The following is a 27,706-nucleotide window of genomic DNA, read 5'->3' on the forward strand; positions in this document are numbered from 1 at the left end:
AAAATGTTTCTGAAAATGATAAACAGGCAAATGCTGTTGCCCTTATTTTTTTTTTAAATAGTACAACTGCAGTGCACTGCAGTGACTGCAGTGAAGTCTTTGCAGCTGAAGTAAACAATACTGTAGTCTGATACTGCTCAAGTCTGCAGTGAAGCTCTTCCCACTTTCAGAACCGCTGAACAGGATTCCTTTGTTACAAAAAGCAGACCGTTGTTAAAGGGACTATGAAACAAATTAATTGAGATTACTTAAAGATAGGCAATCCATCACTCGTCACCCCAGCGAAAGAATTTTCGAGCTAGCATGAATAACAACGAAGTTATAGACGATTAAAAATCACGCTCCTCCTCTCCCCCCTCAACTCATACGTGCGGAGCACCAAGAAAAAATAAAGAAAACAGCTCCGGGACTGGGCTCCGCCCATGAATACGTCATTCGCTGACGTTCGGTTTACGACTTCCGGTTGTCGCACTCCCGAGGAGCAGCGTGCGTCGGCAGCGTCTCTCCGGTCTCGGCGCTTTCTTTGCTCCCGAACTCCCGGCAGAAAGAGGCGGCAGAGGCAAATTGAAAACATATGCGTGAAGGCAATGCCCTGGCCCGAGGGGGTCGCGCGGCGCCTCGAGCAGACGATTTTCACCGCTACCGGAAGTGTGCCCGTGACGTCGTAGCTGCCGCGGCTCGAGCGAATGACAGCGTGTGGTGGCCTACCGACGTCATGGGACTAGTGACGTCTGTTTTCCCGGTTTTGGTTTCAAAACCGCTCCCTACGAAGACACCAAACGGCCCGCGAATTTTAAGAAACGCGATTTTTAACAAGCCATAATAAATTGCCGGCTGAGTTCCGAAGACTCATACTTGGTGTCAGTGCTTCTGAGCATAACTTCTAACATTTACAAGCGGCTTTTAATTCTTTTCATGGTCCCTTTAAAGCTTTCCTTGTTGCCTAAACAAGAAGCTAATCATGAGTTGAAATTATTGTCTCAAGTTGATGCCTCTGGCTTGTTTGATACAGTCTAACATTAAAAAGCTGATTTTGTTCACTTTTGTGATTGGTCAGCAGAGTAATAGAGGGCGCCGCAGGCTGTGGCCCATTGTTACCAACTGCTGTTTCTTAAGTTGTATCCTACTAGAGACTGACTCAGCACCATGCATATAAAAAGGCATTTTGTGAACAGTAATGTATACTACTTGATATAGGTAGGCAGTCTAGCATAACAGTGTCTATCTTGTAATGTGGTCAGGCAAAATGAAATCCATAAAATGACACAAGTCGCAACTAGGCTAGTAAAATTTTATTAATTCTGAGCGCTAAGAACTGTGGAAGAAGTGCCTGGATTATCCAGTGGTCAATTTATAACATTCCTTGTGCCCCCCCCCCCCCCCCCCCCCAAAAATAAACTGCCAAAAAGGCGAAAATGCGATGAAGTGGAGACTTCATCGTAAAGACAAACAGTAGCCGCCATGGTGGCTTAGTGATTATGATGCTCGGCTGCTGACCCGAAAGACGTGGGTTCAATCCCAGTTGCGGTGGTTGCATTTCTTGGAAGCGAAATGCTAGAAGCCCATGTATTGTGCGGTGGCAGTGCATGTTAAAGAGCCCCAGGTGGTCGATATTATCGGGAGCCCTTCACTACGGCATCCATGATAGCCTAAATCGCTTTGGGACATTAAAGCCCATAAAACCAAAACCAAACCATCATACAAAACACCTAAATGCCCGTGAAAACCGCACGGTTTTGGGTGTGCTGGCAGCACAATGCTGATGTAAGTGAGGGGAATGTGCATTGGCGTCAGAAGGGTGAGACTGCTTCTAGAAAAGAAAAAGAAATGACCTGTGACACGCCATCCAGCGTCCGAAAGCTGGGTTCACACAACCGGGGGATGTGTGGGGCAATAGCAGCGGTCGCCGCCGCAGGCGAGCGGCGAAGCCCAGAAACCGAAACTACGCGGCCAGGCTATTTTTTTTGGCCTGGCAACAGGGGCCCTCTGATCGTTGTCTCGCCTTTCGTTATACCTAAGAGGTGCACGGGTTACAATGCATTATGCAATAGGCTGTATTTTTGAACGATTGCTTGCCTGTTGTGACACATTAACTCACCCTTTGGGAGCCTCATGCAAAATTCCGCAAGTGGGCTTTCCCGCATATCATAGTTGACCAAAACTAGGTGGTGGAGCCCACGCTAGGATAGTTATGAAGGCGAAAGGACTAATGCTATGGGTGTGGGCATTCATTAAGTATGTAGCACATTATGGAAGGATGAAAAATTGCATGCAGTCTCTCTCGTCATCGAGGGTAGATGTAAGCATGGAATGCTTCGCAGTATGGTGCTGGCTGCATTCTTGAAATGTTTCTTGTTCAGGTCGTGCCACACCATAGCACAATGCACTTCTACCCCTGATCTCATTGGAGCGCAGAACAAGCTACATATGCACGCACTTACGATAACGTGCTCACAAGTCAACACCGCTGTGTCCTGAGTCAAACTGAACCTTGTTTCAAGGTTTTGTCTCTACCAAACACATTGATAACATCTGTGACACCAGTCTTCTTTTAGCGCGAAAAAAACCCGAGGTATGTGTAAAGCCTCAACCTTTGACGGAGCGCCACAGAGGCCTTGCGCAGCTGCCCCCTCCCCCACCTTCTCGCACGTGGCTGCTGGTAGCAGCTGATGATAAGATCTTGCATGCGGTTGCCTTTAGGGCGGTATTGCCTCAAGTGCTTTTGCATGTCCTACTCGGTTTAACTATGCCAATACCCTACCATTTATTTTTATGGATTTCCACGTCTGTTGTTTATCCCCAAGCTGGGGCGCTCACAAACGCTACCTTATCATTTTTGTCACTTCTACTCCGGCGGGCTTTGTGGCTTGTAAGCGATGAGGTGGGATCACACAGTGCTATACGCTATCACCAGCAACCCGATCATCGTTGTGATTGCAGAGCCTTCAAAGGACCGTACGGCACGCATCCGTTTGGATTAAAAGTTTTGGAAACTTCGCTTAGTGTTTTCTTTCCAGTTCGCTGCGTTTCTTGGACTATGTTCACCTAAGTTTGCCGAGAATGAGAGCTAAAAGCATTTCATGCTTAAAAAAAAAAACAGCATGCTTTCTACTTGTAATTGTTTGAAGCAGATGGTCAGCCATCTTGTTCTCATTAAGTTACATATGTGGGAAAGTTCACTTGTGAAATTTCTAACGAGGTCAAGCTTAGCGGCATCCGAATGGGATCAGTCCACGCGATAAACGACAAAGAAGAAAATTAAAAAGATGCCTTCGCACTGTTGTCGTGGCACTTTAAACTTGGTCATTGGATAATTTGCCCAGATATTGTCGTTTTAGTGTGATATTGTGAATTTATGAAAGTCGGCGCAGCATATACTATCACTGTCAAATTGTCAATTTGGAAATTTTTAAACGTCAATTTCTCGAATATGAGAATGAACCGAATATCAAACATACTTCATTTGTATTTGAAATATCGAATATCCACATGCCCCTAATATATGATTGATTTAAGTGGTATTAGTCATGAATAATTCCCCTGAAATGTATGTGCTGTGTAAGCGGTCACATGAGAGAGCATTGAAACAGCAAGGCTTGCGTAATGTTATAGCTGTGCTCATTAAACCTTTAGTGGTTCATGCTGGCAGAGGAAAACAAAATTAAAAGGTTGATTTTCTTGCTTTTACTCGGACATAACAAAAGGATGAAAACGTTCAGTAACGTGTGGTAGTAAATTTTGTGGTTTGTTTTCTGTATGTTGCATTTTAGAAACACCATACTCCGCTTACACTCATTTGCACTAATTTTGAAGCCTTTCTAAATTTGAGAGCAGCAGGCACAGAACTTAAAAGGGGCTCACACAGTTATGCTTATAGGTTTTCCATCATACAATCAGCATGTGTCTTATCTTTCTGAATGCTTGATGAAAGTTAACTGTTCATATATATGAGTGGCCTGGTGTAATTCTCTTCACTACTTTTGTTCTTTCAGGTGGCGCCGTGCCTTTGTAATTTCCCTGATTTGTGGCATTCCTACAATGATCGTAATGGTGTACTTTATGGCCTTGGCTGACATGGACAATCATTGCTGCCTTATTCCAGGGCTCTCCTTGGAAAACCTTCTCCTGTTTATATTTGCATCACCAGTCCAGGTATTTTACTGAATACATGCAGTAATTGCATGGCCGGAGCTCCCTTAATGAACCTCTGACCAGGGCCATTATACTACTATACATAGACCGATTCCATTCAATTTTTGCACTTCTCGCCTTTGTTCATTGTCTAAGTGATGTCATGCCCTTTACCATTGCTGGGCTTAATCCAGTTACAAAGAACAAACATGGAGCATGGTGTCCATTGAGCCAGTAGTGCCGAATGGCAGGAAGTGCAAATATCAAATAGAATTGGTTTCATGATTGTTATCTTTTACCTTCCCAGATTTGGACAGTCACGATCATCCTTGCAACGTCACATATTTACTTGCATAACGCATGCACTTTTTTCCCTAAAAATTTACAACAATTTGGGGGTGAGTTCATTGCCAAGGGTTATATTTATTTTGCAAAAATTTAAATATTGACATAAAAAATAACTAGAGTGCTCATCATGTGAGGAAATATGCGTTTAGAGCTATGTGTACCACCAAAGATGGTATAAATTAAAAAACAGTGGTTAATTGAGGCTACGGCCTAGTTGAAACATTAGGGGATAGCCCTGACGTTCATTTCCCCATTCCTCCTTCTCTTCTTTCTCTCCTTTGTTCTCTTCTTGTTTTTGCTCTTCCTTTTCTTCTCTCCCTTGGCTGCTTCTTTTTCTTTCTTCTCTTTTCTTGTTTTTATTCTCTTCTTTTTCTCCATATCCTTTCCTTTCTTTCTATTCTTCTCTCTCTTTGCTTAACTTGGCTTCTGTCTTCACTTCTTTCTTCATATTCTTCTCCTTCTTTCTCTACTTTCTTCTCTCTTTTGGCTTGGCTTCTATCTTCTTCGCTTCTTCTTTCTGCTTCTTCCTGTCCTTCTACTTCTTTTGTCTCTTCTTTTCCTCTTCTTCTCTAACTTGGCTTCTCTTGGCTTTGCTTGCCTTGGCTTGCACATTTCTATGACAGCTACAAATGCTATAGACTTCAGTTATATGACTGCTCAGGATGGGGTCCATATAGCGGCTCTCACCGTGAAACCAAAGCCTGCTCACACTTCCTGTCAGTGTAGCCAATCTCTTTGTCCCCCCCCCTTTTTTTTTTTGCTGCTGACAAAATGGGAGCACCTGCTATGTAAGAGGCAGCAAAGTATATGATCGGTAATTTATTCTGATTGGCAGATGATGTGCCTCCTTGGCAACCTGGGCACTGTGTCAGTTGCTTTACAGTATGAAGAAGCATTTTCGCTCCATTCCCAAGTTCCTTTGCATCTCTGCGAGGCCTATAAACTGCCATATTTCTCTTTTCTTTTCTTTGTTCCTTTTTGTGTTGCATATTTATCATGTGCTTACTGGCACACTGCATCTGCAGTAAGTGCAAGCATAGCATCAGCTTAAGTTTACTGCTAATACGTTGCTACTCTCTACAGCTCTGCTGATGGGGTAGTTGTGTTTTTGAGTAGCACATTTTTTTTGTCACTCATGACACACTGCATCCAGGTGACAGTTGAAGGTACACGCTTGGCATGATGTAGATAGGGTTTGTGGCTGTAAGTTCTGATGTGGTTTCATCCCTCTTCTAAAGAGGAGGGAGATAAGTGACACTTGTGAAAGCTAATGATTGCCTGGCATGTGAGAAAAACCACCATGTACAGGGCGTGGCTACAAGAAGCATGGCGATATTGCTTGTAACTCTGCTATCTGTCAGTGTTCAAAAAATTTTTGCAGGAATGCATTTCTTGGCAGTGCCTAAGAACAAAAATTTTCAGCCAGAAGAGAGTTAATGGCCATTTAAAAGAAATTTCTTCTGCAACAGTCATTTTCAAGATACACGGTCCACGGCTCTGATGACAGGAGCAGCTGTGGGGCCGCGCTGCGGCGCTGCTATCTTCGTTGGGCTCACTGCGAGGGTGCACCGAGTGACAGCAAGCTTTGCCTTCACTCTCATGTGGGCGCGTAAAGCGCTTGATAAATGTCATGTGCCGCATTCGTCTGTTAGATTTGAGGGTTTGTCGTCTGTTAGATTTGAGTAGATTTGAGGGTCTTGGAAAAAATACAATGAACGTGGTGTAACACTGGCTAGCGCATTCAGTAGTGCTGTACCAATAAAACAAGAGGTATGCAGAGGTATCCTCCACCTCGACCATCCATGAGCAAGTAGATCAACACCTACACAAGGAATTTATCAGTTAAGTTTGTTGCAGGCCCGCATTCCTGGTCTTGATGTTCCCTAAATTATATGGTCAAACATGCATGCAGTGGTGTGTAGCTGGCACTTGTTAAAGAGTCAGCCAGCGTAAAAAATATAAACCACGGTTTTTTGATAACCAGAGATACAAAGCAGCTATAAAAAAAAGACAGGGCTTCACCACTTCACAGAGTGGTGGATTGATGCTGCGGGGCCCTAGGCTTGCTGCTTTACTGCTGTAGCATGACTGAAGAGCTCTACATAGCAACTGCACCTGGTCCTGGTGCATTTTTTGGCCGCTTCGGTGCACGCGCTGTGTGTCGTCTGCCTCCCACGGCACAAGCATCCAGGCACCCTCGTTCATAGCAAGTGTCAGCGGCAAAACATACGAATGCTTCACATGATGTTTATCAAGTGCTTTACGTGCCCGCGCGAGAGTGAGGGTGAAGCTTGTCGTCACTCGGTGCACCCTTTCAGCGAGCGCCCAATGGAGATAGCAGTGGCGTGGTTTGGCCCCGCAGCCGTTCCTGCCACCAGAGCTGTGGGCCGTGTATTTTTGAAAACGACTGTATACGCAGATTCAGATGTTGCAGTGGTTGTAGCAGCAAGGTTGTTTTGGTTTGTTTTAGGTTGTTCTTTCTTTAAAAACTAGCTGTTGCTTCACATGCAAAGGTGCACCGTGATTGCCCTGGATATCTGGACTTACTGTTACTTCCTTTGTTCTATGAAAAAAATGCATTTCTTGAAAGAGGGCCTTGTTTTTTTTTTCGTGTGTGAGAATATTAAAAGATTTGTGAAAGCGCATAAATGGGAAGGCTTTATTTTGAAATGACGTGCATGTGCCCATTAGTTATCAGCTTATTACAGTCACTTAGAGTTACATGTAGTGGTGCTGACTCTTCCAAGTGTTATGCCGCCGCGGTGGCTCAGTGGCTATGGTGCTCGGCTGCTGGCCCGAAAGACGCGGGTTCGATCCCGGCCGCGGCGGTTGAATTTCTTTGGAGGAGAAATTCGAGGCCCGTGTACTGTGCGTTGTCAGTGCACGTTAAAGAACCCCAGGTGGTCGAAATTTCCGGAGCCCTCCACTACGGCGTCTCTCATAGCCTCAGTCGCTTTGGGACGTTAAACCCCATAAACATAAACATAAACATCTTCCAAGTGTTATGGTGGCATGAATAAACCAGTGTTTTGTCACAACCAAAGGCATAGAATTTAATCGGGGAGCAGTGGTGTTCTAGGGATCATTCTATTATATTCCGTATACATCTTTGAAGTTTGCCAGGAGACATTATTTTTCTAGTTTCCTTACTATACAGGACTCGTAAAAACATTGAAGTTGACACTGGCTATTTGCAAGGAGTGTGAAAGATATGCACCGTCCATTTGGTGCGAACATAATATTACTGCCATCTTGAAGTCCCTGTGCACAGCTACAAGTCATCCAATATTCTCTTGCACTGTTGCACTGTACTTCGTAACTCTGATCGAAGGGTAGTCAGTGTACATATTGCAAGTTATTGGTATTAAGTGCTTGAAAACATAGCATGTATATTAAGTGCATTTGTGGCTCTAATTACTTAAGTTATGCTGCCATGACTGTGTGAAGTGTAAATCATTTAGAGTATGAAAAATAACTTCATGCACTGAAGCGGTTTTGTGCAGTCATTGTCAGGTTTCTGTGCTGTGGGAATCTGGCCCCATAGGCTTGGATTTGGGCTGCTCTTTTATTAAACACGCATCATGTTCTAGGTACAGTCATCCACACACTTGTCTAGAGCATTGAAACAGAGGACTGGGGAGTAAACTTGGGTTATTTACAACTGGCTTAGGGCTCGAAAAAAGACCTTATCATGCATGCACATTCTTGTGCATGGTGTTTAACTCCTCATGTCTTTAAAAGCTGCATCAGGCCTGCCAGGAAATGGTGATTGTTATTAATGCATAACACAGCGCGCCGCTTTGGAGTGTTCTAGACAAATGTGTAGACAACTGTGCGTTCAGAATGCAGCTAAAGCTGTGGAGACATGCACTCGGTACTTGAACAATGCATGTACCCACTGAGGAAGCAGTGCATACTTGAACTTTCTTTGCCTGTATCTGCTGTGTAAGCAAAGCTTCCATAAAACTGAGTGAGACCTGGGCTTGTTTTAGTATGTAACATTTCTTTTTCCTTGCATTGTATTTTATTTTTTTGTGCCGTGCAAGTCTCGGTTACGTGCACTCGAGTTGTGAGACAAAATATAGCCACTTTGCATTTATTTGCATTTCTTGCGCATTTTGTTATTTTACATGACACATTTGCTTGTTTCTTTTTGTGTTGCAGCTTTATTATGCTTGCCCATGCATGCTCCCTGTAGAGAGTGCATTTTGAATTCACTGCTAATTTTTTGCCGTGCCTCCAGCGTAATTGTGATAATTGTATTCTAGCACTGTGCAATGCATGGTGTGCTATAGTGATTTGCCACATTCAGGCAACATGTGTCAGAATACAGCTGCCATGCTACAGACAGGGTACATAACGTAGACTTCATTCTCAGCTTCTTGTCTTTACTTAAAGGGCAGGAGAAAGGGAGATTCCACTTACTAAGGCTAGGCACCCCAGCATGTGATAGAAATTGCCTAGGAGTGGGCACTAGGCGCTAGACAGAGACAAGTGTCAGAGTTGCTTGAATTGATCATTTACAACAGCTATAGCTCTGTTAATAATGAATCTTTGCAGGAAGATGTTGTCGGGCCGTGATTTTTGCATAATACCTCAAAGCAATGGGGTGTAACAAAATTTTTTCACCACAAGATGGTCAGGGGTTCTTTAAGAGTTTTTGCTGTTAGGGCTCTTGCATATCTTTTGAGGACAATTGCCTTTAATTTTAAAATGTATGTGACATTTTTTGCATGCAGTTTGTGGGTGGGCGGCACTTCTACCTGCCAGCGGTTCGAGCCCTGCGGCACGGCATGGCCAACATGGATGTCTTAGTGATGTTGGCAACTAACGTGTCCTACCTGTACAGCGTCATCATCCTACTCTACTTCGTGGCCACGGGGGCCGACCACAGTCCGACCACATTTTTTGACACCGTGCCCATGCTCATAATTTTTCTCTGTTTGGGCCGCTGGCTTGAGCATCTGGCCAAGGTATGTACTAAGATGTGATATTCGAGGTCATCATTAGAGCACAGTTCTGGAAAAGTTGTGGTTGTTAGAGCTTGGTCACAGAGACTTGCTAGGCGGATAAGGTTTGTGTGTCACCTCTGTCACCTGGCCCAGGAGCTATTCATTGTACAGCAAACTTATGATGCATTGCTCTTAATTTTTATTCTATATTTCTCTATTTACCCTCTTAAGAGGAGAGTTTTCAGAGCGCTGCCTATTATTAGCTCGTCCCTCAGCTTCGCGTCATCGTCGGCATCCGCAGTGCCACCTGCATCAGCTGGCGGGTGGCTGCCGCCGCGGTGGCTCAGTGGTTATGGTGCTCGGCTGCTGGCCCGAAAGACGTGGGTTCGATCCTGGCTGCGGTGGTTGAATTTCTTTGGAGGAGAAATTCTAGAGGCCCGAGTACTGTGCAAAGCCAGTGCACGTTAAAGAACCCCAGGTGGTCGAAATTTCCGGAGCCCTCCACTACGGCGTCCCTCATAGCCTTAGTCGCTTTGGGACGTTAAACCCCATAAACCAACCAACCATCAGCTGGCGGGTGGTAAAGTAGAGAGAGGGAAATCACCCTCTGCACTTTTAAAGAAGAAAAAGAGGGTGGGTTATGGGTGGGATAGTGGTGGATATAGGTAGGATAGTTCTGTCAACAGTGTGCAATGGCAGATATGACGATGAATGGATGGCCCAGTCTTCATCGCTGGTGTTTTCTTCCCCCCCCCCCCCCTTCCCCTTTTTTTTCTCCTCCCCACTTCGGTGCCACTCAGCATTGCTTTCACTTCTGTCCATGTGATTCTGTTTTTCCGGTGCACAGAAACTGTGCGCTCATCGCGCACTGTTCGCAGTTTGTATGGCAAAGCCTTCACACGCACAACGGTGCTGCTTGTGTTGGTTGTGACGCGGTAGCGGTGGAGCTCCACAGCGTCACACCATGAAGGATGTGGGAGTCCCTTATGATTTTGGAGTAGTTCTGCTTCGATGCTCCTGATAGTATGCACAATAAAGCACTGATGGAAACGTGAAAAATAGTCATTGCTGCACTGTTCTCATCTAAAATTCATGCAGCCATTGTCCAGTCTTTCACGCAATAAATTTACTGTGGTGCAAGCAGTTCTTGACAGTTTTTTCAGGGTAATTCAAGCTTTTGAATAATTCACACAATTTTTCCGGTCCCTTGAAGCTTGCATTAACAAGCTTCTACTGTAATACATTTGATATCAAAACCGTCATTTCCTCAAGCAGTGCTTTGATTTTTGCATCCATCAAAAACTTGTACTGCTTCCTTGACATTCTCTGTGCAAAAGGGGGGATTTTTCTACCACCTGTTGTAGATAATTAGAACTACAATTATTTAAATGTGCTTTGTGTTAATTTCTGCAAGGACAATAGTTAGATGAATCAGTGTGCCCTGGACGCTCAAATTTAAGATGTGGCTTCACTGCACAGTTAAGGGGCTAAGCCACAAGTGGATGTTTTTGCTGACTGTAGGTCTTAATAATGAAATGTCTGCTTGCTCGCATGTGATAGGATAGCAGAATGGGCATGTAGATTAACATGATTATGAATATGCCTAAAGGAATTTATGTGATTTTAAAAGTTTTTGAATCATAATAATAGTAGTGGAGCTTTACATGCCAAAGCAGCACTATGGGCTATTGGGTGTGCTGTAGGATAGGGCTTTGGATTTATTTTGAATACCTTGTGTTTTCATAATATGCACCAAGCTGTCAGCACATGTGCATTGTTGCAGTTCACCATTGCCAAAATGCAGCCGCAGCAGCCAGAGATCAAACCCATGACCTCGTGCTTAGTAATCAAAACACCAGAGCCATTGAGCCACTGCTGCCGATAGTTTCTGAATGTGCATGCTACTTTCAGCTTAAAGGCCTACTTGACCGAAACTTTACTTCGGCTAATTTTGCGCCCGATATAGTGTGCATGTTATTAACAATATTTATATTTAATATTAGTGCTGTGAAGCGTCTAGAATTTTAGTTAGAAGCGTTCAAAAACCTCTGTAGCAGACGACGCAGACCCCTAGCGGTGTGCTGAACAACTAAAAAACCTGACCGGAAATGACGCACATTTGAGACACCGGCATCGCCGGCTCGCCAGTTTCAGGCGTTCAGCAGTGAGTGCGCGCGCCTTGTAAGCTCTTCTTCTGGCGCGTTTCTGGCCGTTTTCACCGCGAAGCTCGATGGTATCCGAGAAAAATAAACTGCTGGCATCATGTAGACGAAGTGCATGGCCGCGGAAGGGAATACGAGGAATGCGGAAAGTACCATGTATACCTCTCGTCCACTGCCCTTCACCCCCGATCTCGAAAGCTGGTGTCAGCTGTCTGGAGCTCAGGTTTTAACGCGAATTCCCCTCTCTTCTTCAAAAAAGATAATGGAGGGTGACTGACGCTTCTGCCTCGCGCTAACCCCTTTTGTGGGTTGGGCTTTGTCAATAGACCTGTCCCCGTCTACATCATGCATCAGAGCACCGTACGTCTTTCTGGCCCGATCGGCAAAGCATGCCACGAACCGAAGGCTTCGAGGCGTCTCTAATCGGGGGTATAAAGAGGAGGGGGGAACCGCTTGTCACAAGCTAGCTAAGCCGGTCCAGAAGTTAAAGTGGACGGCTTTGCTCATCGAGCAACGCCCTTTTGACGGCACGTTATTTACACCAGGCAGAGGTCTAAGGAGAGGTCTGGTTCGTCTGAAAAGTAATCAACATATGCACACCCGTTTATTGCAGGCCGGGCTGAGAGTCCTGGAAGGCCATACAAGCGTTACTGAAAACGTCGACTTTCTTACTGCCTCACGGCATTCACACTTGAGGTCGATTACAGGAAGCTTCAGCGTTACCATTCGAGACGCGTCTCCAAGACCCCAGAGAACTGCACGCATTTTATTTGAATGATAATCTTTTCAAAGAATTTTGATTTTATTCAGTAGGGTAAGGGCTAGTTGGTGATCCATAACATATAAATATCAAATTTATATGTTTGGTTAGAGACACTTACGGTAATTTGCGCGGTGGGCGTATACGGTCGACTGGGGTTCGGCAACCACGTCGTTCTGCCCAGCTGTGTGGTTTGAAAAGATTAGAAAAACCTTTCTGTCCCTGCAGTACACGGGCTTTAAGTGGTTCTAGGTAAATACTGTAATGAACGCAACGCATAAGTTTCTGTTCATTTGAATCGACATGTATTTCGCAATGCGCAGTGCTTGCCCGACCGAGGCGCGCAAAGATAAACCAGCCCACCATCGGCACCACACTGATGCCACAGTCCTCGAAGAGAAAAATATATATTTATTTTGCAACACAAATTTTGCTTCTGGCATATTCTTTCGCTTAACGCAGCACTTAATTCTCTTCAGCTCTATTTTTACACATCCATCTGTTTTTATTGATTTAACTGGCGTTCACAGCACCTGTTCCAAATTTCTGTGCACAGGCAGGAATACCTTTCGACGGGGGAGAAAAATGAGAAGGAAAAGGAGAAGGCAGGCCATTTTTTTTTATCAAGACAACAAAAACCATATTGCACGCACAGCAGAGCGCACATGTGCTGTTGGCACGCGCGTGCCCGCTCAAAAAGCCGACTTTATAATACAAGCACTTCTACTTGGCCTCCATTTGAATATGCTTCCTTCCTCCGCTATATCCGAACTTTGCACAAGCTGTAATCGAATACTGCCAGGCAAACAGCGCTCACAAGCATTGCGGCGCGATCATCTTCACTGAGGTTGAGCCAGGACTTTTCTAGTCTACTACAGCAAACAAAAAACGTTTAAAACTTGTTCTAGGGCGTTTCATCCGTTTCAAGATGTGTGTTTTCACATATAACCAGTATTTATCGCACAAAGTGCTGCACGCGCTACCGCTACCAACGCTTTGCTCGAGCCGCAACGAGCAGACGCTCCGAACCCGTCCGGAGTAGTCTCAAACATGCGTCACTTCCGGCGGGCGGCAATGGCGCCCGTTTTTCCAGTTTCGGTATTGAAAACTCTGATTTTTGCGAGTCGTTAGCACCGTAACTGCTTGAAACTGGAGCGTAATGTTTTGTGGGTAGCATAATACTGGGGTGTACTATGAAAAAACAACCTTTTTACGGTTTGAAAAATTTCGGTCAAGTAGGCCTTTAATGCTTACATTTAGCATATTACTTCTGACTGCAGCATTAAAAAAATTTGCATTCTATACAGCTGACCAACCGCTTTGTGGCAGAACCTTATTTCTTAACTTCTATTGACTGTTGTAGTTCTAACGCGATATTTATATTTCTATTGTTTATTTTATGTCAATTGCAGAGACATACTTCAGATGCATTGACAAAGCTTATATCATTGCAAGCCACTGAAGCCACTTTGCTAATGGTAAATGATGATGGCGAGGTGATGTCCGAGCAGAAAATTGATGTCAGCCTCATACAGAGGAACGACACAATAAAGGTAAGGTTTAAATCATCATGTGGCTTTCTTAAGCCGAAAACTTTATGGGAGTGTTTATGCTGCATAGTTGGATATCTAGTACAGCTTATTAATGCATGCTGATTGGTTAAGCTTTGTTATGAACACGTGCAAAGTAGCCGTTTGATGCATTATGTACCAGCTGTGCCAAAAATTTATAGGTTGCAGTGCTCATTTAGTTGTGTGGTGGAGCACTTGTGATACCCCTAATGCTGTTCTTTATGTAGTAAAAGGCAATGTCTCCCTTACTGTTAACTCCGTAAGGGCTCATAAAAAACGAAAATGACAAAATGGCTCATTTTTTATTATCTGCAAAACTTTGTTGGGTTATAGTTATGGGTTGGACATTTCGGTTTAAAATGAAAAAAAAAAAAAAGATAAAATACGCCGAATTCAGTTTTCGAAATTCATTTTTAACCGTAAAAGGTCAGTTTCTTGGCATGCAAGGCATAGATAGCTGGCTGTTGAATGCGAGTTACGCTAAGTCAAAGCTTACATTAAGTGAGCTGCCAGGAAGCCAGGGTCATGATGCAACGATGATGTTATTGGATAAGCAGCAAAGTTGCGCGAGTTGAGGTTTTGCTTCGCTAGTTTACATGCCTCTGACGACGGGAAGCATCACCTCCTCACTGCCTGCTAGCTAAGCACAGTTTGTTCACTCATGACCTGCTTAGAGCAGTTAGTTGGTTAAAGTAGGTTAATCAACTGCATACTGGACACTGACATGAAACGATGCGTGGGTGTCATGAAAAAGTATGTTCTGGCTACTGCGAAAATTGGGCGGGGCGGTAGTTCCATCACTGCCATTAATGCGCAGACCACGTGATGCTCCCCCCTCGCGCAGAACCCAGCGTGACAACTCAACACTAACATGTCAACCTAGTTCTCAGAAGTGAATTTCTACTTGCATTTTTGTCTGCCAGCTGTCTCATTTAACTCGAGGTACACTTCTAATGACGATAGCAATGTCTTTCCAAGCAGGTTACTGCTCCTTTATGGATAATTTTGGCATAACTTCCTGAGAAACTCTCTCTTCCCCTCTTCATTTTTTTAGTATAGCGTGTTGGCTAGCATTTTTAGACAATTTTTGAAATTGACATTTTTTAAATGAATAAAACCAGTACAAAATTATGTCAGGAACGTATCAGACATACAGCTTTGCTACACGAAATGTTAGCCGACCTGAAACAAGGAATAATACTAGAATTTGTTAAACTAAAATTGAATTGTAATTAACCTTATCTTTTGCCAACATGTGATATTCGATTTGCAGATTTGAGCGAAAAGTTTGATCACGTGAGGTTTCACCATAGCAGCTATTTTATAAGCAGGTACTTCATTACTTCAAGTCTGTTAAACATGCATTGTGTTTTCATTGACTGCAGTGGTTCTACTATGCCATTTAATAATGGAGTGATTTGTTTTGGGTTTCCCTCGCAGGTTCTTCCTGGTGAAAGGATACCTGTGGATGGCAAGGTTCGCAGTGGATCATCAAACGTGAATGAAGCTCACATCACTGGTGAAGCGCTTCCTGTCTTCAAAAAGGCTGGCTCCTCTGTGATGGCTGGCTCTATTAATGAAAATGGAGTTCTAACCATCTCAGCGACTCATGTTGGCCAAGATACAACCTTGGCTCAAATTGTGCGCCTTGTTGAGGAGGCACAGTCATCTAAGGTGGGTGCAGGTCTGATCGCTCAGTTCCCATTCGTGGCTTAGTATGTGTACTCGTATTCTAGTTGCCATTTTTGTATTGTAGGGGCTGTTGTCAGGATTGTAATTCGTGAAGGTATATATTTGCTTTTGTGTAAGTGCTTTTTGAGGAGCCCTCAATATTTGTACTGTTGTATGGGTAGTAAGGGCAGAAAAAATGGGCAGGGCATGTAATACGAAGGCAAGAGAATTGATTGTCCTTAAGGATAATGGAGTGATTCCAAGAGAAGACAAGCATAGCAGGGGGTGGCACTGGATCAGGTTACCACAGGTAGATGAGATTAGGAAGCTTGCTGGGATAAAGTGGCCGGAGCTGGCACAGGACAGAGTTAATTGAACATTATGGGAGAGGCCTTCATTTTGCAGTGGACATGGCTGGGCTGATGCTGATGTCGATGACTTCGGCAAACTTGTACGGAAGCTTGTAGAAGTTATCATAGTTACCATGCATGTAATTAGTATCAGGAAGTTCTTCAGCCTATATTCTGGCTTTAATAACCAAGATGAATTTCACTCGTGCTTCATGGTAAGTCTTCAAGCATTGCCTTTTATGTCGGGAGTTCTGGAGCAAAACTTTGACACTTTTATGACAGCATTGAAAAATACATGAACTATGACATTCTTACCAGCTGCCTGCTGTCCCAGTTTTGAATAGTATTGAGGGTGCATGTTACAACATGTTTACAGGCAGTTTTAGTTTTATTTTTTTAGGCCTAGGCTACTGAGCATCACCACTTGCTTCTGTACAGAGGTCACCATTGCAAACTGATGACTTGTGTTCTTTTCAATTGTGTACTTTCTTGAGTGCCATTTTTCTCTTCTCCAGGCCCCTATTCAGCAGCTGGCTGACAAAATTGCAGGCTACTTTGTTCCAGCTGTGGTGGCGCTATCAATTCTGACTTTGGCTGTGTGGCTTGTTTTGGGTTTTATCAGAACCAATCTAGTCTACAATTACTATGGCAAGGTGGGTCTTTCTTCTTTGTATTGCATGCTGTAGGTGTTTTCAGTTGTATTTGGCTTGTTCTTATTAATTGTAGCATCCTTTGGGAGGGTGTGGCTTGTCACCTCTGATTCCTGGCTCTGGTATTTTGGTTGCAGTAAAAGTTATATGGCTTCAGTGCATGCTAAATTTATCCCAAGGATGACAACACTTGTTTGGAGCCTTTAACTAAAATAAAATGACCTGCACTCCTGGTGTTCAGTTTGTAAATAATATTATGTGATATTCATATTCCAAGCTTCTGGCCACAATTGGTGACCTAGAAGTGGCCAGGTGAAGCTTGCTATTGGCTTCACGTGCACAAATAGACTGAGAGAGCAGTGTCATTGCTCATGGCAAGTTCTGCTGTTTGTTAATTATTTTAAGAACCTGTCCAAGAAGTTTGATTTGATCATCGCCAGACTGTGGATGTTTCATAGTTAAGTAAGGCGTGTATCTTTTGGTGTGCTTGCATGCTATTGTAGTAATTTCAGGTTTTTTTTCACATTACCATTTCACCTTCATCAGTGCTTGTAATTGCACTTTCACACTGGACAAGTTGGTGCACTCGGTTGAGCTGTTTAGTTCTTGTAAATTAAATTTCAGTGCACATAATTCTAAAAAGCATAGGCATTTTGTTTCCAATGCTTTCGAGCGGATATCTGCATGTGCGACAATTCAGTTTAACTTATGGTAAATGCACTGTCTGGCATAAAAATAAGGCCTTGTTGATTTAACTGGAATAATAGCCGTGTGCTTTTCTAGTGGCCCTATGTTTCCTAGCACTGATGCAACACCAGCTGTCCATTCATGGTGCAAGCTTCACTCCCAACATTGTTGCATTTATAGTATGGCTTATTTAGTGTATGCTCACATACTGTAATAGGTTAAGTGATATTCTATGCACTACTACTTCATGAAATTTGCTTCGTCAGCTGCTGTGCATGACTTGCAACTAATGTAGTTAATGTGCATTGCTGCTGTGTGCATTGCAGATTTGCAGCTTTTTGCTGTGCATGTGCAATGCGCTTCCTTTAATACAAGCTCTGTGAAGTGCAATTCTGTGATGAGCTGAACAGGTTAGAACTATTGTTTAGTTTCCCAAAGACACAATGCAAAAAAATGTTGGTATTAAACTTGTGTACAGTGGTAGTACTAATTCTTGCTATGCGACGAAAACAGTCAAATATGTTTATTCATGTGGATGTTTATCTGTAAATGGCATGTGCCCATTTTTTTACTTTACAAGCCTCTATAGTTTTTCTAGAAGAGTGTGGTTTAGCAAGCATTGGGCAAACATCCTCCAATGTTGAAAACGAACTATGGTCGCAGAAAAGGCTGAAACATAAAACAGCTCAATGGTTGGCTCAAGCATTGTGTTGGATTTATGCAAGTACAGTTAGGTCTCTGTAATTTGAACTCAAAGGGGACCAAAAATTTGTTCAAATTATGCAGAGTTGAAATCAAGGGAGAAGAGAGTTTTAAAGCAAAATTGAAGTCATAATTATGAAATCTTCGGGAAGCATGTATATTTATATGCTGATTCCAAATATGCCATTTAATTTAATAAAAAAACAAGTCCTTGTTTACCTATGTAATAAATTATGGAAGGTTTTATTGAGAGCTTTTAAGAAATATTGCTTCCGGGAACTTGTTAAATTCTGTGCCATTATCCAGGATTGTCATGACATCAGGTAATGCGGTAAGGGTAAAATTTAAGGGTAAAATTATCCTGCCTATTATAGAGCATGAGTTACTGGGATTTTAAGTTGCCACTTCCGAAACGGTAAAAAAAAAACAAACTCATTGTATGTCTGAAGGGGCTACTTCAAAGCCCTGTTAGGGTGGTGGTGATGGTGGTTGGTGTTCATACACAGGCGAGGTTAGCCTTACAGTGGTCTGTTGGCAGTTGCTTCACCTGAGGCCAGTGTTTTCTGAAAATTTAAAGAGTGAGGCCTGAGGAGCATGAACATATTGTTGGAAGGTCATGTACCCTGAGGGCTCAAAAACCGAGTGGCGAGCAGTGGCAGACCCTTTCTGTGATAGGCAGGATGATAATTTTACTCTTCTTGTATTCCTTGATATCAAAACAAACTAATGGCGTTGATTTTAGCAAGTTTCCCGTAGCAAAATTTCTTAAAAGCTCTCTACAAGAAACTTACATAACTTAATACATCAGTGCATAGGTTCTTGTTTCACATTGAATAAAATGACATATTTGGAATTAGCACACAAAAATACATGTTTCCTAGCGATTTCATAATTATGACTTCATTAAAAAAAAAATGGCTGAGGCTTAACTTGGTTAAGCCTGGAGAATGCGAAGCATCATCGTGTCGCGTAATTTGGAGGCGCACAACCACAGCGACGGTGCGAGGTGGGCCCCCGTTTCTCCACTGTCGTGACGTCATCGTGTCACGTGGTGTGACGTCATGTATCACGTGATTTGGAGGCGCACAACCTCAGCGGCGGCGCGAGGTGGGCCCCCGTTTCTCCACTGCCGTGACGTCATCGTGTCACGTGGTGTGACGTCATGTATCACGTGATTTGGAGGCGCATAACCACGGTGAAGGGCTGAAGTGGTAGCTAAAGTAGTATGTTTCGCATAAAAGAGATGCTCCTCCGCCAGAGCATTTTTGATGACCATAATGTTGATGAGACCAGTGTCAGTTCATGTTAACCAGTAGTTTGAATTAACGATATTCTACTGTATATACCCCTTCGGACTGCTTAAAAAAACACTTCCTTTTGAGCTCCTCATCATTTATGTTTATTCCATTCTTGGTTTACTAATAATACCTATATATACTTACACATATTCTTATATAGTGCTTGGGTGTTTCTATTTGGCTGAACTTCTGATAAATCTAGCAGATTTGGAAGATCTCATCATACTTAGAGAGTGTCTGCTATTATGTTTGGTTACCTTGAGGTGTTGGTGAATAATGAAACAAATCCTATAAATACTGCTGCATTTCTAGTTTCAGCTTAGCGTAAATGTTGAATGCATTTTCATTGAAATGGTTCAAGGTCACATGTCATTTCTTGTTGACACAACATTCTAACTTGCTTTGTAATTAGTCTGGAACTACTACTTTTTTACAGTCACAGAACATGTCGGAAAGTGAAGTGGTCATCCAGTTTGCATTCCAGTGTGCCCTGACAGTGCTGTCAATCGCCTGCCCATGTGCACTGGGCCTTGCCACACCGACTGCAGTTATGGTGGGAACTGGTGTTGGTGCCACAAATGGCATTCTTATCAAAGGGGCTGAGCCACTGGAAACCACTTGCAAGGTGTGACTATTGAGCTTTTACCATTATAGTATATCTGTTGTTGCTATGATGCTTTTGATAAGTTTAGTGATTAAACCTTACTGTTGATGGAAACATGGTCTATCTATGCCAAAACTGTTTTCTGCGTCCAGTCTTATAACATCTTTTATATTAATTGCACTATCAGTAGGAGAAGTGGTGTATGTGAATTTAGTTAAGAAGTCTTATAGTTGTAAATTATTGCCTGAGTACTCTATGCTTCCTAGTGACTATGAACTATTATTAGTCAGTTTACAAATTACAATGATTGCACTTTGTTACCGACCCACTGGTGGTTCCATGACTCTATTTTTGAAGCATATGAAAAAAAATTCCTTTTGTTGCTGACAGTCGCTACAGTTTCATTTGTGGCGGAGATGTAAATATCAGCATGCTGAAGCGTGATTCAGGTAAAATAAAATTGGATATTTTATTGAATGTGTATGGCCTAATGAATGTAAATAGGTTACCCACAAGAGTTGCGGAGGACTCAGCATCTTTACTTTGTCTTTTTAACTAACACAACCTGTGAGAATGTTAGAGAAGAAGTAATCGTGGGTGATCTCAGCAATCACTTGCTCATGTTTCTTTGCTGTAAATGACATGTCAAAGATCAGGTGCAGCAGAGTACATTTTTCAATACAAAAAAAATCACAGAACACAACTTATGAGTCTTTCGTAGGAAAAATGCCCTCAGGTCCAGGGAAACTGTGTACAAAAATACTTGTATAAGTAGCACATGTAATGAAGCTCCTTTTCCATTCCAGTGCATTAAGCGGAATAAAAAAATATGTAAACCGTGGATTAACTCTGTGCTTGTCAACAGGATAGAAAAAAAAAGAATAAACTATACAAGCAGTTTATTACTAGCAGCACGCTGAAATTTTTCGCGAATTTAAAAAATATTGTAATTGTATAGGAAAAGACTTTATACGGGCGCAAACATGTTTAGCATTGCTGCAGGGCATTCAGATGTTCCGTGTACTAGTAGGCTAAACTCAATCTTGAAATGTGTTAGCCACGAAAAAATCCAGCAACCTAAAAACAGACAGCACTGAGCAAGTAGGAAAAAAACTTTTTGTTGCTTTTAATAAGCATTTCATTACCATTGATGATACAGCATATGTTGTTAATGACTTTTTGTGTTTTGCATAAACGTTACCTGTACATGAGAATGAAGTAAGTGGCATTTTGAAGAGTCTTGGCAATAGTACCACTAGGATATTAACCCTTGTAGGACAGCGTGCCACACGTCCTACTTGCTTCAAGTGCCAGGAAGCAGATAACGGAGCACCTACATACAGTATTTTTGCATGCTGAATACTATCGAACTGTGCAACAAACCATTCAGCAAGTTTTTGTCTTTCATAGATGGGTCTCCTTGGTGTTCCGTGTTTTTATAAGCACGGGTGTACAGTTTGACACGACCCATTGTGGTGGGGAAAAAAAATTTAAATATTGTTGAGCTTTTGAGCCTTTTCCATCAGTCAACTGCGTCATAATACTTTTTGAAGAAATATAGAAGTCTAATTCAAGTTTTCTTATGCATCGGAAAGACTGAGGTACGGATACATACCACATTTGAGCTCGTTTTATGAAGTCATTGGTACAAATGTGTAGCCATTTTTTCTATAAAACCAGTGGTCGGAAACGGCTTGAAAGTGATGTCATAAAATTTCTGGAGTCATTTTGGGTACAATTTTACTATTTGTATGCATGTGAGACGTGCATACTGCTTGCACCTTATAAAGGGTTAATGACATGCATATGAAACAAATTAGAGGGAACAAATCTGTAGAGGTGGTCTTTGCAAGTACAGTAAAACCTCGATAACTGGCAATTGGATACCCTGAAATCCTGGATAGTTCAAAGAATTTCTTTGGTCCTGTTATTTGTAATCTAAATTTGACCGGATAATTCAAAGCGGCGGAGCACACCAGCCCAGTTAATTCGAAGATCTGAGGTGCTGTGCGAGAATGTCCGATCCTGATTTCGCCACCGACCAGTGGAGCCATGGGGAGGCACTGCAGATCGACGTGATTAGTGAGGCAGATGCTCGATATGTGAAACGCCCCATCCCCCATAATCTGCTTACGCGCCTGCAGTGGAGAAGACTTGCTTCATTGCAACGCAGGCGTGGATACCAGTTTCAAAGTAATGTACTCCCAGTGCTTCGTCAAGGCATGGCCAGACTTAAGGCAGTGGTTCGTGCGCTCGTCACTAGTCTCCAGCCTGGCCGTGGTCAAGGCAGCGTCTAGCGGGGCACTTTGGCATTGGAACACCTCCCACTCCTAACAGCATCAGTGCGTGTCCCGCAACGTGATCATTCTTGCTATGTGACCACAACGAGTTGACTGTATACAGTGATGGTCTGCGCCACTTCTTTGAGTAGTGTGCCGTTGTTAGAGGGTTAGGTCAACCTTTCTTCAAAAAAAAAAAAAAAAAAAAAACGGCCATCCTTAAGTTCGGGGTTGACCTATACGCAGAGCCAACCTATCTGCAGGGTCTAATGTAGTTTTGGACTAACGCCAGGTAGTATGGGCCCCGTGCCGGTGCCCGTTCCCGATAGGATGCATGAGGCTCCTTGCGTCAAAAAAGGTGTATCAAACGTCATTTTTAATTGATAACACCTACGGTGTTCATGAAGCTAGCTTAACAGCTTTTGTGGTGCCCTGACAAATGATGGAATATTGATCAGTCGTGTGCTTTCCCTAACCTCAGTAAATATCATTTCGTGGTCCCTTTAAGTTTGTGTCTGATCATCTTGCACCATGTGTTGCTTGCATTTTTGACCTCTCTCTTAAGCCAGGCAACTTTTCCTTGCCAAATGCAGGTTGCTTGCGCTAGACACTTCATAAGAAAGGAAATAAAAATGAATGATATGAATAATAATCACTCGTATCCATACTCTCCATGATATAAGAAGTTTTAAAAAAGGCCATTTTGAGTAGATTTATTGAATTCAAACAGAAGCATTAACTGCGAACTCAATCACAGTTTGGCCTCTGTGAAGGATTTGGAACAGGATTTGCTGTGCTGGCATGAAAGGAGCTTATTCTAGGTGCAATAGAACAGGGAAACCTAGCACTGGGAGCATTTGTATATCTTTCAAAGGCATTCGGCCATGTGAATCACAAGCTTTCAGGAACTTCTCAACTTAAAGCATTGTGGTTCAGGAACTTAAAGCATTGTAGTTGGGTGGTCTGATGTTGTGGTTTGGCCGGTGTCTAAAGTGCACCTTAGCACTTTTCGCACTCTTTAATAATCACGCACTTAGGTAAACTACCTATTTTCTTACAGCCTAGCAACTTTTCCAGGTGTGCCAGCAACCATGAATTCTTTTACATGATCTGCATGACACCACTAATTGTTTTCGACTTTCAAGTCAGTTGGATAACATCTTCGTTGACTGTGGTTACATATGCCTCATGAGCCTGGCCTCATAAATCTTGAGTGTTGTCTGATAAGCATAAATGGTTCCCATGAATTAGTATGTGTTGCTACCAAATTCAGTGGCTTTAGATACATGCTTTCGCCCCGCCGCGGTGGCTCAGTGGTTACGGCGCTCGGCTGAATTTCTTGAAGGCGAAATTCTAGAGGCCCGTGTGCTGTGCGATGTCAGTGCACGTTAAAGAACCCCAGGTGGTCAAAATTTCCGGAGCCTTTCACTACGGCGTCTCTCAAAGCCTCAGTCGCTTTGGGACGTTAAACCCCAATAAACCAAACCAAACTAAACCAGATACATGCTTTCAAGGGCCAGCTCTTCACTGTTGTTCTCAGGAAAATGTTACCTAAAGTCTTATGGTTGTAGAATTTCATCTGCAAACACCACCACAGATAAACTGTATGTATGTTTGAGGTAAACAGGCAAGTTAAACTGATTTCACAGTACTTAAGTCCTGTAACTACACCTTAAGTAATAGGAATTTAGTGCAAAAAGGTGTTGTTATCTGTGCATGGATTATCTTACTATGTTATCACAGGGCAACTTATTCAAACTGATGACTGACTGTTGTTCAGCATTGCTGAAGAGCAAAATATGGGTTTTATGAGGTTTGGGTCTGTTGGTGTGCATAACAGCATATGTTTGTAATGTCTGGTTACAAACTAATATTGGAGTGTTTTTTACAGGTGAAGTGCTTTGCATTTGACAAGACTGGTACAATTACAAAGGGGACACCGGTCTTGGTCTATGCTGGTGTGATTACACAGATTAAGGGCATGACGCTAAATGTGCTGATGGCCATTGTTGGAACTGCTGAAGCAAGTAGTGAACATCCAATTGCTAGAGCCATTGTGGACTATGCCAAGCAGGTGAGAGAATGTGTTTAGTAGCACTTATTGGTTTCTCCTTTATTAGGCATAAATGTAATACAATAACAGCCTGCAGAGTTGAAATATCATATGTGCCACTCGCTTACAACATGAGAAGGAGAGTGCTTGTAAGTATAGTACAGGGGAAATGTTAAAGTGAATAAAGTGATTAGCTCGTCTATTTTTGCGGATTTTATGAGGATACAAAGTTTTTTTATTAGCACAGAAGAAATCTGATATCAAGTATTAGTAGCAGAATTAGCTGTAAGCTATCTTTTTACCATACATATTGTACATATATTAGACAGCCTTAATTCGCATGCGAGACAAGGGTGGCACTACAGAATTTTTTGTCCCACTTGCTCTGCAACTTAGTCAAAAAGATAGGCAGAAGTTGGTGCTTATTCAGTATTTTCTGCCTATAACTAGAACCATCAACCAAAATGGTGGATTTCAAAATATCAGTCATTACAGTTTGCGAGAGGAAACTCTACAGGCGCTTCATCAAATAATGTTTGGTTGCAGTGTATGAAATTTCTTTGCCATGCTGTTAATCCCATGCAGGTGAGAAAGGTTGTTGTGCAGTGAAACCAATTACTATGAGCTGAAGGACACAACAATTTCTTGTATGTTCCAGCAGTTTAATATTGAACTAGCACATAGAAAAAGCAAACCAAAAGAAAGCAGAAAGACAAAAACAAAAGAAAGCACCCCTTGCAATCCAGAAGAGGATTTTATTTCGTTGGTATTTTAGAGCAGAGTCAGTTCCTTGAGGATTCAGGGCGAAATTTTCATTTTTTTTGCCAAGCTACTGCCAGTTCGATCATCTGACTTGCACATTGAAGGGCAAATTCAGGCACAATGTCGGTGAGATTTGTGACAACCAAAGAAAGTTTCTTTTTTCCTCTAGCTACAACAGCACTGCTGCTTTCTGTCATTAAATGGGAGACTACCAAGGATAAAAATTGGTAAATTGGTTTTTGAGGAAAGGAAATGGCGCAGTATCTGTCTCACATATCTCGGCGGACACCTGAACCGCGCCGTAAGGGAAGGGAGGAAGGTGGGAGTGAAAGGAGAAAGAGGGGCCGTAGTGAAGGTCTCTGGAATAATTTCGACCACCTGGGGATCTTTTAACGTGCACTGACATCGCACAGCACACGGGCGCCTCTTGCTTTTCGCCTCCATCGAAACGTGGCCGGACCGCGTTTTGGATGTGTTTACACCTGCTCTGTACCTGATGTACTGTCCATTGTCCAGTTTGGTAAAGTTGCAGATGTCTGATGTAGGGCATCATTAGCTGTATCTGACTTCATTATACAAAGGTTGCACTACGTAAGTGACCATCTCAGGGGTCGTGCTTGCAACTTAAATACAGAAGCCATCAGAAATCTGATCCACCCTAGAAGAGTTATGGTAACATGCCAGCCATTAAAGAATGCTCAGCCTTGAGAAAATACACCAGCAAGAAAATTCATGAGATGTATGAAGCCTGTCTTCTTGTCGGCAAGAAAAATGCAGTACTGCCTTCCTCCTTCGTTTTTCCCTCCTTTTTTTTCCTTTTTTCTCGTTTTTCCCTCCTTTTTTTTCCTTTTTTCTTCTGGTTCATTTCACTGTTCTCAGAGGGACAAAGAGAGGCCACCAGGTACCATGTTGGCCTCGCTTGCCCCTCTCTGCGGACACCTATGGTCAGCAGTGACGTTTGGTTGAGAAATGTGCACACTGCTGTTCAAGCTTCAGTAGGCTCTATCTATGCTATGAAATCTATGCTCTGACATGTTTTCATCTGGCTACTGAGTGAACTTTGATAAATTTGTACTTCTGAATTTCACACTTTAAAAATTAATAAACAATCCTATTCTTCAGTATTATTCAGTGTGATTTTTTCATGAGAATAGCAATTAATTCAGTGTAACCAACTTTGTTTTTTCAAGTCCTTGCTTTATGAGTACCTCACACCCATGTTATTCCAAGAGCACACAAAATGCAGTGGACTGTTATGCTCTTTTGAGTGTTCAAGGGACAATATAAAGCTGTTGGTAAACATGATGCATTTAGCCTTTCATTTTATTTTTTTCATGTTTTACAGTTACTGCAGACAGACCTTCTTGGAAGTTGCGAAGCTTTTCAGGCCACTGCAGGTTTAGGGCTATCATGCAAAGTTGGGAATGTAGCAGGTGTTCTAAAAAATGTTTCAAGTTATCACACTGTGCAAGATGCTTACTATATGGAGATTGAGTACATTGGAGAAGCAAGCCATGGAGAAGTGCAAGGTATGCTATGCTACGTTGCTTTAAGCATATGTGCAGTCGAACTTGTGATTTATCATTTTTCATTACCAAGCTGAGAGCCCACATTCGGAATTTTTTTTTTCTGAGCCAGGTAAATGCTTATTATTTCACAGGTGCCATTCTATCTTTATTGATAATGCAGTAAAGAAAATTTGTGGTGCCATCTGCTCTCACCATTTCGTGATTATGTAGTTTGCATTATAATTGATGGCTTCATTGTTGGCTGTGCGTGTAGATTGATGGCATTAACGTTGCTTATGTACTTTTTTAGAAATTGTTGTGTGACGCATCATTTGCTTGTACCTGTGTACTCTTGATTATTGGCTCAGAATGCGCCTGTCAGAAAGGCTGATAAGCTGTGTTCACATTACTTGACAAAAGCACTTGTGTAAATTGTGAACCTTTTGTGAGGCAGAAATTTCTCAGTGGTTCATTGGCATCTACAAATTGCATGCTGTATGAAAGTCCTAAAATGATCGGTAGATGAATGTGAGGCAGAAATTTCTCAGTGGTTCATTGGCATCTACAAATTGCATGCTGTATTAAAGTCCTAAAATGATCAGTAGATGAATTCTGGTAGCTGTGATTAATAAAAGTGCTACCGAATGTGTACCTTCAAAAAGTTTGAGATGTGCCTGTTCCACTTCTGATTGCCTCTGTGATTTGCTGTGTGGCATATGGGACCTGTGTGACTTGCTACAGGTCCTGGATTTTGTAGTTCCTGAAGCCCAGGTTGAACGTGCCAACATCTTGTCGATACAGCATTTTTAAAAATGGAAAGTGGACTTTGTAGAGTGCACATTTTCAGAAGTATCTTGATGATAAAGAATGAAATTCATTCAGCTGTAGCTAGCACTTCTGCCGTGAATTGAGATTCGTGTAAATATCATTTCCAGTTTTATTGATATAGAACTAAATTTCAGTGTGCACTATTAGTTCTCACACTCAATTGCTTGTCAATTACATTCTCGCACAAGAGTGCAAGCTCTCTAAACTCGTGTCTATATTAGTAATTCTGTTCTCTCAGAATTTCATTTCATTTTACCACCTTAAAGGCCCCAGGGAGGGTATTAGAACATAAGGGGTAGCCAGTGTAGTTGCATGGAACCAGATTTGTTGTACATTTGAAGGATTAAAGTAGTGCAAGCTTTATGGAGATCGAAGCAGAATGAAATTCCA

The 27,706-nt window shown here is 42.5% G+C and overlaps 1 protein-coding gene across 1 annotated transcript in view; it reads left to right on the plus strand.

Moving 5' to 3' along the window:
- Nucleotides 1–27,706, plus strand: part of LOC149353044 (copper-transporting ATPase 2-like) — a 66,610-nt gene that overhangs the window by 14,680 nt on the left and 24,224 nt on the right. Inside the window, exons 8-15 of the mRNA XM_089582241.1 lie at nucleotides 3,993–4,152; nucleotides 9,219–9,452; nucleotides 13,766–13,906; nucleotides 15,365–15,598; nucleotides 16,461–16,598; nucleotides 19,719–19,907; nucleotides 24,057–24,239; nucleotides 26,326–26,509. Of these exons, the coding sequence (XP_089438367.1) occupies nucleotides 3,993–4,152; nucleotides 9,219–9,452; nucleotides 13,766–13,906; nucleotides 15,365–15,598; nucleotides 16,461–16,598; nucleotides 19,719–19,907; nucleotides 24,057–24,239; nucleotides 26,326–26,509 (1,463 nt within the window). The remainder of the gene's footprint in view (nucleotides 1–3,992; nucleotides 4,153–9,218; nucleotides 9,453–13,765; nucleotides 13,907–15,364; nucleotides 15,599–16,460; nucleotides 16,599–19,718; nucleotides 19,908–24,056; nucleotides 24,240–26,325; nucleotides 26,510–27,706) is intronic.

Source organism: Amblyomma mixtum, chromosome 3 (assembly GCF_055824585.1).
Source record: "Amblyomma mixtum isolate Tamu chromosome 3, ASM5582458v1, whole genome shotgun sequence".
Taxonomy (NCBI): Eukaryota; Metazoa; Arthropoda; class Arachnida; order Ixodida; family Ixodidae; genus Amblyomma; species Amblyomma mixtum.